Below are 18623 nucleotides of genomic sequence, written 5' to 3'. Positions count from 1 at the left end.
TCAGTATATAAATTCCCCAAAGGCTTATGTCAAGAAATCTCAAAGATGGTGGCAAAGTTTTGGTGGAGTAACGGGGAGAGAGATAAGCCAATTCACTGGAGTTCGTGGGAGAATCTGATAAAGGATAAAGATAGAGGGGGACTGGGTTTCAAGGATATCCAAAAGTTCAACCAAGCTTTAATGGGAAAACAGATTTGGAGAATCATCACAAATCCAAATTTGCTAATGGCAAAAGTGCTTAAAGGAAAATACTTCCCCAGTGGAGATATTCTACAAGCTGTAAGCAAACCAGGAAATTCAAGTCTATGGAGGGGATGGATGGAGGCGAAAGAGCTAATAATTCAAGGGAGTTCTTGGCAGATTGGGAATGGGGGCAGAGTTAGGATTTGGGAGGACAAATGGATAGGTGGGGAGAAGGAAAAAGGAAGGAGAATCAAAACTAGGAAACCTGAAGGATGTAGGTTGTTCTTAGTAAAAGAACTGATGAGCTGGGATAGAGAAGGCTGGAACGAGGAACTCATTGGACAACTTTTCTGTGAAGAGGATGCTAAAGTGATCAAAGGTATTCCAATTAGCATAATGGGAAGAGGGGATAGATTGTGCTGGAACCATGCAATATCTGGACATTATTCTGTTAAATCTGGATGTAAATTTACGATGGAGTGGGAAAGAATAAGGAGGGGGAATGAGGGGACTAGTATAGAACAAGGAAATGAGAACAAGAAAATGTGGAGGACAGTTTGGAGTTTGAACATCAAAAGGAAAATCCAACACTTTATTTGACGTGCTTGTCACAACAAAATTCCAGTGTGTATTAATCTGCTGAAAAGAGGGATTGAGGTGGATGCAGTTTGTGAACAATGCGGGGATGAGATTGAAACAGTGGAACATGTCTTTTTCCATTGTAGTAAGGCGAAGTTGGCTTGGAAATTAGCCCCAGTTTGCTGGGATGAAAGGTTGCTGCAACCTGTGTCATTTAAAGAGTGGTGGCTGATTCTGAGCAACACAGACAATCTAGAAGTACTTAGAGAGCATATGGAGATATCTGCATATATTTTTTGGAATCTATGGAAGGCAAGAAATGCATGGTGTTTCAATAAGGAGAGATGGTTAGCACACGAGATTATTCAGAAATCTCTGGATGAATGGACAGAGTTTAAACTGGAGAATATAACTCAAACAAGTGAGCCTCAGCTGGACAAAATCCCAAGAAGAAACGTTGGAAGCAGACAGACAAATTGGCAGGAACCAGTAGAGGGGACAATCAAATTAAATGTATGTTCATCAAAGCTGTTGCCGAATGGAAGGGTTGGACTTGGAATTATTGCGAGGGATGAAAAGGGAGCAATGGTGCAAGCATGGAGTATTGCCAAATCTGGATGTTTCAACCCAGTGGTGGCAGAAGTGGAAGCAGTCAGAATAGCACAAATTGTGGCACAACAAAACGAGTGGAGATCAATAGAGGTACAAGTAGATATCAAGGCAATTTATGATTGTTTGCAAGCAAAATGTAGTCCGGTTTATGATGCTTGGATTATTGCCGAAGATATCTTTTTGTTATCTCTTATGTTTGAAAATTGTAATTTTTCATATTGCCACAAAAGAGTAAATAGAGCTGTATCTAGTTTGGCTAGATTAGCGGTTAATAGCAACTCTAGTTGCAGTTGGAAAGGTCAATTTCCTCAATGGTTGATGGAGGAAGCTGCTTGTGATATTGAGTCAGTTTGATTCATTGTAAATTTTTTTGAGTAATATAAGGTTCACAGTTGATTTCTGGGAAAAAAAAAACAAACAAACATGCGTTGCGTGTCATGTATCTTGCTCTCCTTAAGAAGTATTTTTTATCTTTTTCACTCTAATTTATTAAATGTAAATATGATCCATTAGTATGTGAGTTGTGTAATTGTATTTACGTTCCTATCATTTGATTCATAATAATTAACAAATATTCATGAATTTTTAATATTCTTGAATTAGTAGTGAACTATGTTTGGTTGAACAATATGTATGATTTTAATCGACTAAGACTGATTGAAAATTAATATAATGACAAACACTACAAAAAAACATCAAAATTCCGACGGAACTTTCTGGCGGAAAAAATTCCGTCGGAAAATTCCGACGGATTTCCGACGGAAATCCGTCGGAAAAAAATGACTCCCCGGGGCAACTCGGGCAGTCACTTTTCCGACGGATTTCCGTCGGAGATCCGTCGGAAAAATTTTGTTCCGGCGGAAATCCGTCGGAAATTATTTTCCAGCGGAAATGCCGACGGAAATTCCGACGGAAAAATTTGGTGCCATTCGGTGCCAATAAATTCCGACGGAAACTCCGTCAGAAAATTTAAAAAATAAAAAATTAAAAATAATTCCGACGGATTTTCCGTCGGAAAAAATTTTCCGACGGAAAATCCGTCGGAAATTGTAAAAATTAAAAAAAATAAAATATTAATAATATTTCCGACGGATTTCCGTCGGAATTTAAAAAATTAAAAAAAATTAATATTTCCGACGGATTTTCGATGGAAATCCGTCGGAAAAATAAAAAATATTAATAAAAATAAAAAAATAAATATTTTCCGACGGAAATTCTGTCGGAAAATTTAAAAATTAATAAAAAATAAAATATTAATATTATTTTCGACGGAAATCCGTCGGAATTAAAAATAGCCTTCTTGATCTTCCCATCTGTGATAGGCTTAACCAATTGTTCCACCTCTTCAGCCAAAACTCTAGGGCCTTGGCCAAAAACCTCCATATCCACGGGTTCCACCCTTATATCACTACCAAGAAGACTATGATAATAATTCACAAATTCCCTTGCAACCTCCTCCTTGCTCCTTGTAATGGACCCATCCTCCTTCACCACTGCTGGAATGTAATTGCTCTTGGCTTTCCTCTTCACAATGGCATAAAAGAGTTTGGTGTTCCGATCAGAATTAATTAAATATTTACACTTAGCCTTTTGGCAGATAAACTTCCTTTCAGCTTCACCCAACATACAAGCCTCCTTCCTTAACACCTTGACCCTTTCTTGCAATACTCCATTAGCAGGTGCTTCATGAAGAAGTTGTTGATGTTCCTCCAATTCCTTCCTTGCCCTTTCCGCCTTAGCTGAAATATGTTGATAGTGCTCCCGATTTAAAGCCTTTAAAGGGGACTTAAGGCCTTTTAGCCTCCTACTCAGTTTATATTGTTCCGCGCCATAAAGAGAAATACTCCAAGCCCGTTGCACTACATCTAGGTAGCTCTCACATGTCAAAGAACTTAAACATTCTCTTAGATTCTCCCTCATGTCCTCCAACCGACACCACATACGGGGAATGGTCCGATGCATGTCCGGAGGGGAGAAAATGAGCATGAACATATGAATCAGTTTGTAGCCAAGAATCATTCACCATCACCCTATCCAACTTAGACCACATTTTATTATTTGAAAAAGTAAGGCGGCATCCAATTGAAGGCACATCAACAAGCCCCAATTTTAATACACAACTAAGGAAATCCTTTGTTTCAGATGGTAAAATCAAGGACCCATTGATACGCTCATCATCAAACAAGACATTATTGAAGTCTCCTAGCAACAACCATGGACATGTCCTAGCCGAGACCATAGATAGTAACAAATTCCACAAAGTACGTCGTGCGGAAGTGGAATGAAGTCCATAAACATAAGTCACAAGAAAGGTTTTGGTAGTTACCTTGCAAGTGACAGCCAAATGGACTTTTTGAGAGTGCATCTCCAATATAGAAGTCTCCACAGTTGATGGATTCCACATCACAAGAATTCTACCAGGTTTATAGGTGGCAAAATTGTTACAATGTCTCCAACCAGGAAATCTTAATCTCATCAATGCCTCCACCTTATTCTCTTCCATTCTACACTCAATAACACCAAAAATATCCATACAATATTTACTCACAAGTTTCCTAACTTCTATTTGTTTAAGTGGGGTATTAAACCCTCTTATGTTCCAAGCACCTATCTTCATATTAATGAGTATAATTTCCTCCCCTACCCCCTTTTCCATTCTTCTTCTTCTTGTAGCATTGCCACGGCCTCTTAGTAGAATTTTTCTCCTCCCATTCATCTTGGTAATCCATCTCCTCACACCCTCGTTTTGAAGGTGCTTCCAAATACACTATGTGATGTGAATCCCACATCGGTTGCGTAAGAAGATCTGGGCTAGTATATAAGGTTGGGTCAAACCTCACTTGGCAACCATGGTTTTCAGGTTGAGTTAGGGTTCACCTTATCATTTGGTAACTCACCCTTTGAAGAGCCGACGTCCTCGTTGGCTCCAACCATGCACTTGACCCACGACGCTTGACTCACTTTTTTGTGAGCCCCACGTGTGGTATCACTTGAGGACCTGTTGCCAGCTACCAAGTTTTTAATACCAAACCCACTACGCTTGACCCACTTATGTGAGCCCCATACCAAACCCACTACGCTTGACCCACTTCTATGGGCCCCACGTGCGGTATCCAGCAAGAGGTCTATGGGCCCCACGTGCGGTATCCAGCAAGAGGTCTCTGTGAGCCCCACGTGTGGTATCCGACAAGAGGTGAGCTAAGCCGCGCACAGGTAGGCTCTGATACCAAATGATAAGGTGAACCCTAACTCAACCTGAAAACCATGGTTGCCAAGTGAGGTTTGACCCAACCTTATATACTAGCCCAGATCTTCTTACGCAACCGATGTGGGATTCACATCACTATGTTTCCATCCAGCCTCCTCTCATTCAGCTTTGAAATCACCAAGGGAATTTGGTCATTTAGCAAATCTGAGGCTTGTTTTGGTATCTCATTGTGCTCCTCTCCAAACTGCATAGGCCCCTTACCCTTATCGAGAGCCTTCAGGTGGGATAATTTTCCATGATCTACTGTCATTTTTCCTGCCCCTATCTGCTGCCTCTTTCCTTCAGGTACAGATTGGTGATTCCCCACCATTCTCTGTTTGTTCCCCTCCTCATGTGAGTTATTTTGGGCCTCCATCTCCCCCTCGGACACTTCAGCCTCACTCTTCTTATTCCTCATTCTCGATCGACCTCTACCCTTCTCTGCCGAGGCAGAATTGTCTCCTTCAGCCGTCATACATTGTTCCCTCTCCTCAGCCTGCATATTTGCCTCCTTTTGCCCCTCCACCACATCATCTTGAGACGGCTGTTGTGGTGACATATCCTCCTTGGCAACCCCTTGATCTGTCCTTGGAGCCCTTGACTTGGAGCGTGCTTTTGCCCTTTCTTTTCTCCCTTTACAATTCTTCTCCTCATGACCCACCATCTTGCATTTGGTGCAACGCTTTGGTTCACGTTCATATACTACCTCTTGGTGACATACCACTCCATTAGGTAATATAAACTCAACCTCCTTAACCAAAGGTTTGGTGACATCCACCTACACCAAGGCTCTAGCAAAAGAGGTTCTTGTCATAGTAGCCGTACACTCATCCACCGCTATTGGCTCCCCCACATCAGACAGGATTTTGCCAAGAGCAGCCTCACTCCAGCAATGCAAAGGCAGCCCAAGAAGTCTCACCCAAGTAGGGATGGATGTAAAGCAGTCCTCACCAAAAGTGAAGCATGTAGGCATAGTCTTTAATAGCCAAGGCACATCATAGGTTTCATAAGGACCATGCTCTAACACCTTGTCCCTATCTTGTTCATTTTCAAATTTAAATATCATCCAGCCACTCTCATGAATTGAAAAGGAATGAGACACTTTCCAAGAGGTACGTATCTCTTCAATTGCCTTAATGCCCGGGAAACGTCCAAGTACATATCCTACTAGACAAGCACCCATGTCTCTCAAATCTTGTGCAAGAATTCCCCTTTCATCCTCTCTCCACTTCTTCAATTTGAAAGACTTGCTTTGCTTCTTTTGTTCTTTAAACAAATCTGCCCAAGAAGCCTTTGGATAATTAGTAGTCGGGCCATTAGGAGGAGTATTACTTTGTGGAACTTGTGCTGAGGTGGCAGTGCCACGTGGCAGTGAGGTGGCAGTGCCACGTGGCGGTGACGTGGCATCCATGTCATCCGGTCCCACCGGTGTTACATGTGGCTCCTTGTTGGCAGCCATGTGTGCAGCCCCCACCTTATATCCCTTTTGTCCACTTAAATAGCCAAAGACAAATGACTCCAATTCAAATTTCAAATTTCAAACTTTCAAAAAGCACTTTTTGACCACTTTTCCTTCTCTGTCCAGAACACCAAAATTGACCACTTCTCCTTCTCCAAAAGTGACTACATATCATCTTTTTTCATCTTATAAACCTCATGCTGGGAATCTCAAAGTTCAAATTGCAGATGGTTCAAATTGCATATCATCTTTTTTCATCTATTGGTGTTACCCCTACTTTATTTCTAATATATTTATTACGTATTTTATCTAATTTAGTGTGCCCACACATCCATCTCGGCATTCTCATTTCGGCTACTCTCATTTTTTGTTCATGTTCATAATTAACACCCCAACACTCTGAACCATAAAGCATCGTTGGTTTTATAGCTGTTTTACAAAATTTTTCCTTTAATTTCAACGGTACTTTACGATCACAAAGTATAAAAGATGCATTTCTCCATTTATTCTAACCTACTTGAATTCTATGTATAACATCTTTATCAATTCCTCCATTTTCGTGAATAATAGACCCTAAATATTTAAAACTTTTAGATGTTTCTAAATTATGTTCACCAATTTTTACATTTGTCGTATTATTCCTTCTTTTTTTACTAAAGTGGCATTTCATATATTCAGTTTTATTTCTACTTATTTTAAAACCTTTTAGTTCTAATGCTTCTCTCCATGCTTCTAATTTAGCATTTACTCCTTCTGTTTCATCCATTAAAACTATATCGTCTGCAAATAACATGCATTCAGGTATTGATTTATATATATGTTTAGTGAGTTCATCTATTATTAAAGTGAAAAGATATAAGTTTAAAGCGGATCCCTGATGTAAACCTATAGTGTTTGGAAAGTCGCCTGATATTCCTACAGGGGTTCTTACACATGTTGTTATGTCTTTATACATATCTTTTATAAGTTTAATATAGATTTCACTGACTCCTTTCTTTTCTAATACTTGCCACATTACATTTCGATTAACCCTATCATAAGCTTTTTCTAAATCAATAAAAACAATATGTAAATCTTGTTTTCTTTTTCTATAATGTTCACATAATCTTCTTATTAAATGTATTGCTTCCATAGTTGATCTTCCTGGCTTGATTTTCTGATATATTAGTTTCTAATCTTAGCCTTCTTTCTATTATTCTTTCCCATAATTTCATAGTGTGACTCATTAATTTGATGCCTCTATGATTTGAACAATTTTGTATATCTCTTTTATTCTTATATACAGGTATTAGTACACTCTTTCTCCATTGATTAGGCATTTTCTTATTATTCATTATTAAATTGAATAGATTTGTAAGCCATGTGATGCCCACTTTTCCGAGACATTTCTATGCCTCAATGGGAATATCATCAGGGCCCACTGCTTTATTATTTTTCATGAATTGTAATGTATTTTTTTGGAGCACTGACAAAATAACATAAACTGAACAAATCGCAGAACGAGTAAAAGATGTTCATAACATAATATATGCAGCAGGTGCCATAACCCTATGCACTTCACTGAATATCAACTTCACATTTTGAAGCCTTCAGCGGGTCCTGCCACCGTTTCAGGAAACTTAACGGTCAAAATGCTGATAAAAGCCAAGAGATCATGAAAGCATTTCCTCCTCCCCTGCCCTTTCACACCTACCTTATCATCACCTATGCAATTTATAATGTGACAACCAACAAAAATGATCTTTAACATAAGTGAAAACTTTGAGCTTTCTAGTAGAAATAAGCATGTTCTTATTGTATCTTCCGGATATTTTTGGATAGTTCACAATCTGAATTAGATGTAGTACTGTTGAGTTGCATTGAAAAAATCTTCACAAGACAGAGTCAAAAAGTAAGAGCAGCGAGTTTCCATTAGGTCAGACAAGAGAAATACATATCATATTAAAAGTCCTAAGTAGGCATATTGATAGTGGTTCATAATATTTTAAACAGTCCACTAGATAAAGGATAAAACAAGTACCTGTAGAAGGATTCTACAGCGTCCTGTTAGAATATGAAACTTTTCAACAAATTCAGAACTAGAGCAAGACTTTCCAGCATCCTCAGAAATAACAGAGTGAAGATTGATCATTGCAATTTTAATTATATCAGCAGCAGACCCCTAAAGAAAGAAAGTTAGCTTAATAGGAATGGTTCAAGGAACTACCTTTGATGAGCAAGAACAGATGTAAAAATGGGGGGAGGAGCCAAAGTACCTGACATATGGAATTCACTGCTTGTCTCTGAGCTTTCGATTTTTCTTTACTGTTTCCTAACTTTATTTTCGCTAAGAACCGCTTTCGCCCTTTGAGGGTCTTCACATATCTGAATAACACAAAGACAAAATGAGCCATGACCAAAAGTTTCTTGTTGAGACAATGGATAAAGGCAAAAAAGTGGGACTAAAGGCCTATTTATGAGAAGTATCAGAATACATAAATAATGCAATGAATTACCTCCAAAGGGAAGATACTAATCAAATTTGTTCAACCATTAATGGATTACGAGCACCATCTTAATCCCTGTTTCTATTACCAACAACCATGATCTATAATACAAGAATCAATTTGTCTAGTTTATTGACATTTTTTCTTTTCCATCATTGTTGCATGCAAAATATGACGTTATACAAATCAAAATTACAGTTATATGTTATCTCACCAGCTTGCTATAGAGTGATATGGCTTTCAAACCTAAATGTCTAAAGCTCCGATATCTCCAGAAGATAAATTAGGTCCTAAGATTAAGAAGAAACCACTCAAATCCTACTACAGAAGAGAAAAAGTGATTTAGTTAGTTGACTTGGGCATTAAAAATAAGTTTAGTTATACTACATCAAGTACAGAACTATAAAATCGGGGAAAACATATAAATAAACAATTAACAGAACTTACCCTTTCTGGCGACAAGATGCAACCACTTCCTGAAGCCATGAAGCAACACCTGGAAAATATATCTTAAAACTTCTAATCCTTTCTGCAGCTTCATCTGTACTGCAGTTCAACTGTTCTGCAAGAGTGCTAGCTCCCATACCATACAGCATTCCATATACTAGCCTCTTGGTTTGATCTCTCTCTTGTGAGCTCACACTCGACTCCATTTTCCTGGTCCATTTAGCGGCAATCATAGTAAAAACATCACCATCTGGTTTATTGAGAAGCTCAATCAGTGAAGGATCTCTAGAGAAATGAGCCATCAGTCTCAGTTCTATTTGAGAATAATCTGCTGTTAAAAGTAACCAGTTATCCTGCAGGAGAAATGAACCAAAAGGTAAAACAAAAGATAAAAATGTATGCATGCCAATCTTCAACCACTTAATAGATGGTGTAATTTGAGTTCAAACCCCAATCTTAATACCTTGGTAGCTACAAAGAAATCACGAGCGTTAATTTTGTGGTATTCAACTAAAGCATTGCCATCTTGTTCATCGGTATTTATCTTGAACTCAACAAGATGTTCAACACACTATAAAGTTTAAAATACAGAAAAACAGATCCATTCATGTTAGTGAAGAAGAAAACAAGACTATAATCAAGGTAAAGATGGAAAAGTAACATACACACAGAAAGTAATTAAACCTGGAGGTTGGGTTCCTCCATTGAAAGTCTCCCTGTTGCAGTTGAAGTCTGCAGCCAATGACCGTGGAGTGTATGCCTTTGAGTCCTCATGGAAAGTTTAGAAAGTGAACACATGGATCCCAATGTACAGTTTAAGAGCTTTGCCAAAGTCCGGTGCTCTCTAATCACAGGAATGATAGGGTGCTCATTCCTGAAAACAAACAAAATGTACCAACAATTAAGGCTTGGAACTTTTAAATATCAAAAAAGACTATATGCAAGTAAATTTTCAGAGCTGAAAGCATAGGAAGAATATAGAATCAAGTGTCAGTAGGAGAATTCATGACCAAGTATATATGCCCACAAACAAGCAACATAGAAAGGCTTGTGTTGAATTAAGAACTAACATTACAAGAAATAAATGGAGAAAATCTACACTTTAACAAGTGAATGTTCACATTATCCACAAACTAGCATATGGATTTGCTTGGAGGTCAAGGTTTACGCAAAAACAAAGTTGTAATCTTGACATGTACAAATAAAAGTGTAAAAATATGAATCAAATGCATCAAGAACTCAATTTGGGGGATAAATCGTGTGTGCCACACAAAGCCAAGAAAAGAAAGAGAAGAAGGAAGCCCTCTAATCCTCAAAGTGCTGTTGGTTGATCTTGAAAAGAAGAGGTCAAGTCGAGCCGGCGACGTTAAACTCCAAGCGCTCTTGGGAGGCAACCCAAGTTTTTATATCCTTTTAATATCCTTTACATTTCGAGCTTTCTTAGATTTTAAGCTTTTAGCACGTTTGCTTTGGTAGATTTCATATTTTTGTTGTGTTAGATTTTATGTTTTAAGTGTGTTCAAGTGAGTTTGAATGGTTTTGGAAGTTTGAGTCACAAAGTTATGAAAACAAGATTTTGACTTGAAAATACTTGAAGTGCACTGTTTCTAAGTGATTTCTTTACTTAAATAAGTTCCAAATCTATCAATCTAGCTTGCATAAGTGCAGATTTTGCACTAGTGTTGTGAATTTTCATTTTGAATAATTTTTGCAAAATTTCACTATTCTCGGTTACTATTTATGTGAATAGTGTTGAAGCTGAATTTTGCTCTATTTTCTCTCATTTTGTGTTTGTTCTTGTAGTTTTACCATTTGAATAAATTTATTTTAGTTATAGCTTCATTTTTAGCAAGGTACATAGTTATTTTCAGATTGAATTTGTATTTTAGTATCATTAGTTTTCTTTGCATTTTTAGTGAGTTTAGTTCAGTTTTTAGATAATTTTTTTTAGCATTTTGAGTGTTTGAATCCATGTTTTTAGTGTGTTTAATCTTTAAGTAAGTTGGAGTCAATGAATGAAGGAAGTGTGGAAGAAAATGTGAATTTTCGTGTGTAAAAAGATAGAAAAACAGGGGAAAACGAAGGTCTCGACCTTGGAAAAAAAGGCCCAAGGGAAAACGAAGGTCGCGACCTTCGACGTGAAATTTGTCCAGAAATGCTTTTTAATGCACTTTCTTAGTGTAGCAACTTTACAAATCTACCCTTAACGTTTCTTGTAGTATAAATACTCCCTTTCTTGTACATTTAAGGGGATTTTTTGTGGCTTTTGCTTCCTCTTAGGTTAGGGCTTTAGTTCTTCATTTTCTTGCAAGAAACTTTGACTAGATTTTGCATTTCTCTTCTTCCATTGAGGGAAAATGCTTCACCTTCCATTTTAGATTGGAATTCATCCTCAACCACTAAGGGGAGTATTCCTACTTGTTTTATTTGTGTAATTGGTTAAATATCCATGACATTTGAAGATAATCCCTTAATGGAAGGCTAGATTTTATTGTTTCTTGATTTTTATTGAATGGGCGATGTATTGATTGATTTATGTGGTTGAAATGTGTATGGGTATCATGTTTTATGGATGATTGTTGGTTAATGATGCATGAGCTTGTGTAAAATCTTATGATTTCTTTGTTAGTTCATTTGGACTAGGCTAATTTGTGATTAAGTAAGCTTAATTGTGAATGGGCTTGGTGTGAAGACCACCCAACTCTCATTATTTGCTTAATTCTAGTTGATGTTGGGTGCATTAGTGTAGTAATGATTCCTTTGAAGTGAAGTGCTATAGGATTGGTGTATGGACATTGGTTAGAACCAAGAGGACAACTCTAATCCATTAATGAAGGGAGAATTACACTAAGTTGGCATTGACTTGTTTTGAGTAAATGGACTTGCTATCTATTGATGCTAATTAGATTAATTTGATGCACCGTGAGGGCTAAGCCTTAGGTTACGGATTGTGATGAATGCATATAGCCCTTTGAATGTGCATTGATTGGAATTGAATGGATTAGTCCCATGAACGTGAACCCTAGCATATGTGACCCTAGCTTGAGTTGCATGCCCATGAGATAGAAACCAAGGAATTATTTCTTAGTAATTATTCGTAGTCTTTTCTAGTTTTCATAGTTTTATTGCTTTTGATTAATGCTAGTTTAGTTACATCCTATTGGGATTGTTTTTGTTGCTTAGTTTCACTCACACTTTACACACACTCACACACTAGTTGTACAACATTACATGTAACCTCTCTCTGTGGGATCGACCCTATCGCTTTGCTACCATAAGACTAGAGTGGCTTGGTGCTAGGTTTATAAATTATTTTTCCTGAGAAAAGCACTAGCTAAAAGGCTCTCATCAAATGACAAAAATTGATAAGCACTTAGGGTATATAAAATATGCGCACTATTCCGGCTCAACAATAATAAAAAACCCTAAGCTTCACTAGTCGGTTGTAGCTAGCTTGGGTGTCGAACCACAGGGAGTGGCAAGTGTTTTTATAGAATTTTTAACTAGCAGGAGATTGTATATACAAGTTTAATATTTTTGTGATCCGTTTTCTATTTTCCAACAAGTAAAATAAAACAAGAAACAATTAAACCTAGTGGTGAACCTTGTGGTGACTCATGGATGAGTTTAGCACACTCTTGTGGGGATTTTAAGTCAAGGCATATCATTAACGAGACAAACCATTCGCTCTTCCTCACATTCCGGTCTCGGAAGAATAGAAACCAACCTATTGCCTAATCCCAGCCTCTAGATTGATTTTACATAAGCAAACCTATGGATTCCACACAATTTACTTAAGCAATTAAATCCTAGTTTATTACCTACCCGACTTAACAAGCGAATTCAATTGTGGTCAAGTTATTAAACCCATTTTCTCTCATTTCGTTCCTAATCCCAGACACAAAATGAGTGTGAGATTAATGATTTACCTAATTCCGGTCTCACCATTAACCTTGCAAAGCCTAGCATATGGATTCCACACTACCAAGCCCTACAATTCAACTCAAAACTCAACAACCTTGCCCCACAACTCAAATTCACAAGCTAAGTCAAGTTCTCACTACTTCAAGGTCATTAAAACCGGATTTCTTCATTAACTAGTCACACATTCATGTCCACTAATTAATCAAGCACTAAATCCCAAGTAAATGAGACAAATAATGAAAGCCCATAACTCAATCACCCACAAAGAATATGTATCAACTCATTCCATTCATCATCCACAAAGATTCACCATTAAAATCTACTCACACGTGCTTATAAAATAAAAGAGAGAAAGGGAGAGAAGTAGAAAATGAACCATAGCAATAAATAAAAGGTACTACTTATAGAATCAACAATAAATACTCATAAACATCTGACAAGAACATAAAGAAAGCATTAAAGCATGTATTAAATGCTAAGAACTAAGGGAGGAAGGCACTAAGCTAAGCCCTAATTTTATTCTAAGTCCTCCTTCTTTGTTCTTGCAAGAAAATGGAGCATTTATACTCCCAATTTCTTGAGGGTAAATTAGTAAAAAAAACCCCACTCAAAAAACCCTACTAAAAATGAAAAATATAAATTTTTTCTGGAACCCGTGCTTTAGCCGCGGCTAAAGAAAGTTGCGCAAAAAGCACTTTAGCCGCGGCTAAGATTTTAGCCGCGGCTAAAGATGATTTCTCAGCATTTTGTCTTCATCTTCCGGCTCCATTTTGAGGGTCTTCCGTGCATACTTTTTCCTCGACTTCTTCACCAAAGTTGTAGCTCTTCCTTTAAGCTTTCCATAACATCTTGAATCAGAAAATTTGGAGTTTTGTACAGAGAGTTATGGGTGTTGGAAGCTAGGATGTCCATCATAATGCGGCCAGCTTTCGGTTGAAGCCTTTAACTCATTTTCTTCACCAATTTTCCTGCCTAATTGACCTCAAATCAAGCCAAAAAGATGAATATTAGTCATGAATACTCAAAATGCCCTATCATGCACAATATTCATAAAAGTATTCAAAACGGTGCATGATTATAAGCTTTATTCGCCACATTCTAACCTTAAACCTAAAAATCTACTGAAAACCTATGGAAATACTAACAAAACACATGCTAAATTTAGGTATATTTGACTCTCATCAAATACCCCCAAACTTGAACCATTGCTTGTCCCCAAGCAATATATTCACCAACACTCAAGAACTTTAAAATGTAAACAAAATAAATACTATGCTATTTAAACATCTTGAAAAACAACTAAAACATTTCATAACAATTTTATTCGAATCCTTTAAATGCTACCAAGCATTGGCTACAATGTGCATTTCATGTTGCCCCATTTTACTGAACTCGTGCAAATGTAGAATTGTAAAGACATGTTGGACATAAGCTAGCTTCCACGGCTGAAATTTCATCGTTTAATACTCCCCAACACACTTTTACACAATTTATAAACTCTATGTACTTATATTTCTTTATTAAATACTATGTGTAGTGTGTTTGAATATAGAGAAAATTATCTTTGAGCAGAGAAATACACAACTGGATGAGTAAATCCCCGTTTCATGCACTTAGAACATACTAAACTTCACATTTTTAAACTTATACAATACAAATCAATGTGAAATCATGAGGTCTTTAATTGTTCGCTCTTTCCCCTAGACTGTCAATCATCAACCCTTTTAGGGTACTCTAGCATCACAGCACTCTAGGGTACTCTCTCACATAAGGTTCATTTAATTCTTGCCTTTTTAACTTTTTTCTGTATTTTGCCCGAGTTTTTGGGCTTTTTATACTCTTGCCACTCATACAAGTTCTCTTTCGAGCAGTCTCATAGCAGAGTAGCAATTTCAATCACTCAAGACAAGAAAGTAAACAAGAACCTTTAATTCTTGGCCTCAATCATTTTTCAATATTAGACAAAAATAATTTTTTTGAAGTTTACCACACTCTAAGTACACTACTTTGCTTCAAAACTGGCCAACTCGTGCATATAAACTACAGTATTTAATAGAGAACATTCCTCTATATTTGTGCATATAAACTACAGTATTTAATAGAGAAAATTTTCCATCAAAGTGTATACATTGGGTAAAGTGTGTCTAGTTTCTCAGCCTTTAAAATATATCAACATGTAAACACCACTTATGTACCAAAATGTCTACATTCCACTTATGCATTTGGGCAGTAAAAAGTTTCTTAAAGTCATGCACATGTTCACATTTTCATGGTACTCATTTAAAGAAAGCAAAAGATGATGAAAAATATGTATTCTTAAAGTCAAAACCTTCTTTTTACTCAATTTAGTGCAATATTCTCAAAAAATGCTCTGAAAATTGTGAAAAATGTTAACACATTTTTAGACAAACGATATCCTTCCCCCCAAACTTAAGTGAAGCATTGTCCTCAATGCTTATAAATCATGAAGCACAAAGGAGAGAAGTCACATTTTTAGCATTTAAAATGTATGAACTTCCTACATTTATGAGAGAATATTTCACAAAAAGAAGGTCTAACTATAAGTAGAACAATTTCACCTTATTAGACTAAACTAAAACTCAAATTTTCATTTTTTTTTCGGTTTTTTTTTTTGTGGATCTTTTATGCATTTCGAATGTATTGTGTATTACCGTTTCACTATAGAGTACTAATCCCCTAAACTTAAATCACATTTTATGCTCATGAGGGAATTATGAATGATTGAAACATTCACACACAACTTGTGAAGCATTCTTAGAATTATCATGCATAAAAGACACCTATGGAATATAGTCTAGAATATGCACTTTGATGCAATGAAAGTGCACCCCACATTTGAGTTCCTAGTGTTCTACACTCCCCCCCCCCCAAACTTGAAGTATGCCATGGAAGAACAAGGAGTTAAAGCACACTATATTTTAGCATTACTAATCAAATTATAGAATCATGAAGCTTGGAAGCACAAAGTCTAAAAAATACTCATGATTCATAATTCCATGCTAAATTTCTCAAAATATCAATGGTGCATAGCAAAGTAATTTATCAAAGTACATATCCACAAGGACTATCAATTCCATAATTATTCATAAAAACACACAATGAACCTACTAAAACATGTAAAATACAAATCCAAAAATGAAAATAAAATAAAAACTGAACTTATTCAATCCATCATCGTTAAATATCACAATGTGCAATTCAAAATTATTCATAACCAAAAATAAACCTCCCTTCATTGATGACTAGCAAACTCGGATCATGCTTGGGCTCCATTTGCTTTCTTTTGGTGGCTTTCACTTCCTTTGCTCACCATGATATGTTATCCTACAATGAACTCAATTAGGACATTGTATGAGATGGGAAAAGTGGGAATGACATAGCACTTTGATCATGAATTAGCTTCCTACAACAACACTAGTCCTTGACCATTTAAACTCATGAAAATTGAGTAACATGCTTCAATACTCACCCAAGAATGCAATTATGCACTTAAACTCATAAAAATTGTTAAAGACTTACATTGGACAAGAAAAAGAAGCAAGTTACACTCCTTGAAAAACAATCCCGTTTTTAAGCCACTAGTGACTTTCAAGAAGCACAAATCATATATAAGGGTCATGTTTTTGCCAAATTAGGGTTCCTTCATACTTATATAATGTTGGGCTATGAATTTCAAGCAAAGATTAGCCCTAAATAAGCACAAAAGTTTATTGAAGAATTTTGTCAAACACTTGATGTGCATTTACAAACTCACGTATAGTCAATAAAATCTTAAGCACCCTAGCCCAAAAATTGTAAAATACATTCAAAGCAGCCCCAATATACAAGAATTCATCAATATAAACAAGTAAAATTCAGCATTTTTCAAAAATATGTTCATAGCATTCAAGGGAAAAATTGAATAAATTTTCGCACCTTTGCCTTGAGTCACAATTTTGATCCGTCGAATGCTATGGAATGATATTGAATGATGTTTGAAAAGCTTGTGGACCAATTGGATGATGAATTGAAGCAAAAAATTTGAAGAGAAATGAAGTTAAATGGAGGGAGAAACGTGTGTTTGTGTGTTGTTGCAAAACTGGAAATGAAGAGGATTGGAAATGGGTTATAAACCCGTTTGAAGGGTTTTAGCTGCTGCTAAAAGTTTAGCAGCGGCTAAATAAAACTTCACAGCCCAGTTTTTTTTTGCACTTAACAGCGGCTAAACATTTTTAGCCGCTACTAAGATGGTTTTTTTTTTTTTTTTTGAAGATAAAATTTTTTTCTAACTAAATTAATTATATGAATGTCCTAATATGCAATGCATGCTTGAAACTTAATACTTAAAACTTCATAAAAAGAAAAGGAAATCAACCTACATGAAATGCATGAATTTCTAAAAATGCAACTAAACCTACTACGACTAAATACCTATCCTAGCATGCACATAAACCATGAAGTTAAGTCTAAAAGTGTATCAATAAGGCATAAACTTCATACAAGTGCATGAACTAATCAAAACTCAAATAAACTAAAATTATTCAAAAAATTGTAAAAACTACTTAAAGGATATGAAAAAGGATATATAACTTGGGTTACCTCCCAAGAGCGCTTTTGTTTAAAGTCGTTGGCTCGACGTGGCCTTGCATGATTCATCCAATACACGGAGAGGGGTCCGGCTCCTTGAGTCAAATTTGCATGCCTTTGAATTTTTGCACTTTCTTCCTCCCGCTCATTAATGACTCAATTAGAGGATAAGGAATCTCTATGAATTTAGACTGCTTGACTTTCCAAACTTGTGTCATTTTGACTTCGGGGTTCCGGCCTTGCTTCTTGATCTCATTAGTGCTCAACCGGTTCTCTTTGCTTTCTTTTGGTGCAATTGGAGTCTTAACCATCCACATGACTTTGACTTCACCGCTCGCCACACTCAAAGCTTTCTTCTTTGCCTTTCTCCTATTTTTCCTCTTTTTCTTGGCTTTGAGTGCCTTGACCGGTTGATTGACTTGGTCCGTTGGTAGCTGTGCTTCTTCTTCTTGTTGGAGCACATTCTCACAAACCTCAACCTCTGAATTTTCATTGCATGGGGCCGTTGACGGCTGAGAAACGAATTCTATCACTTCGTCACTTTCGGCCCAGTGGACTTTCTTTTTCCCCTCGGCCTTGAAACTTTTCCACGTTTCCATGTACATTTTCCGTTCCTCGGTGGCTTGCTTTAGCTCAATGTCTTGTTCTTGGACCTTAGACTCCAATTCTTGCACTTTTTTCATTAGTTGAGCTATCATGCTTTCTTCATTCTCCAACGGTTGTGACACTTGGTGATTTTCCTGCAGCTTGCTATCCAGTCCAATTTCTTCAACGAAGATTTCCCCCAAACTTGAGCTTTACAACTCATCATTCTTTTCGCTATCAAGTGCAGCTCCATCATCCTCGGTGTCAATCTCCATCAGCTCAAATATCAACTCGTCCTTATACAAATTCTCTATCATCTCACAAAGTTGATTAATAATGGATTTTTCTTCTTGTTCACTCTCCAATGCAATGTTCACCCGGAAACAACCTGTGTTACCCTTAGGCGCCCATCCCATTTCTTCAACCTTGAAATTCACCATTTCACCTTGAATATTGAAGGTGATGAGGTTGTCCTTAACTTTGAGCGTAGCATCTCCAGTAGCTAAGAATGGTC

At 36.8% G+C, this 18623-nt stretch overlaps 1 protein-coding gene and 1 long non-coding RNA gene across 2 annotated transcripts; one reads left to right on the top strand and one right to left on the bottom strand.

Annotated features, from left to right (window-relative positions):
- Window positions 1-1035: 1035 nt before the first annotated feature.
- On the top strand, window positions 1036-1728 carry LOC127788238 (uncharacterized). Its single transcript, XM_052316350.1, has one exon. The coding sequence runs from the start codon at window positions 1036-1038 to the stop codon at window positions 1726-1728; it is 693 nt and encodes a 230-aa protein (XP_052172310.1).
- An 11587-nt stretch (window positions 1729-13315) lies between these two features.
- LOC127787833 (uncharacterized) lies at window positions 13316-17582 on the bottom strand. The gene is made up of 2 exons (XR_008020255.1): window positions 16874-17582; window positions 13316-16282 (listed from the first exon to the last, which is right to left on the bottom strand). It is a non-coding gene; the product is annotated as an uncharacterized LOC127787833 (long non-coding RNA).
- Between the last annotated feature and the right edge of the window lie 1041 nt (window positions 17583-18623).

Source organism: Diospyros lotus, chromosome 13 (assembly GCF_014633365.1).
Source record: "Diospyros lotus cultivar Yz01 chromosome 13, ASM1463336v1, whole genome shotgun sequence".
Lineage (NCBI taxonomy): Eukaryota > Viridiplantae > Streptophyta > Magnoliopsida > Ericales > Ebenaceae > Diospyros > Diospyros lotus.
This window is presented reverse-complemented; position numbering and strand designations above follow the sequence as displayed.

What these genes read in the sequence shown, in the direction of transcription:
- LOC127788238 (XM_052316350.1), top strand. Translation starts at nt 1,036, where the DNA reads ATGGAGATATCTGCATATATTTTTTGGAATCTATGGAAGGCAAGAAAT.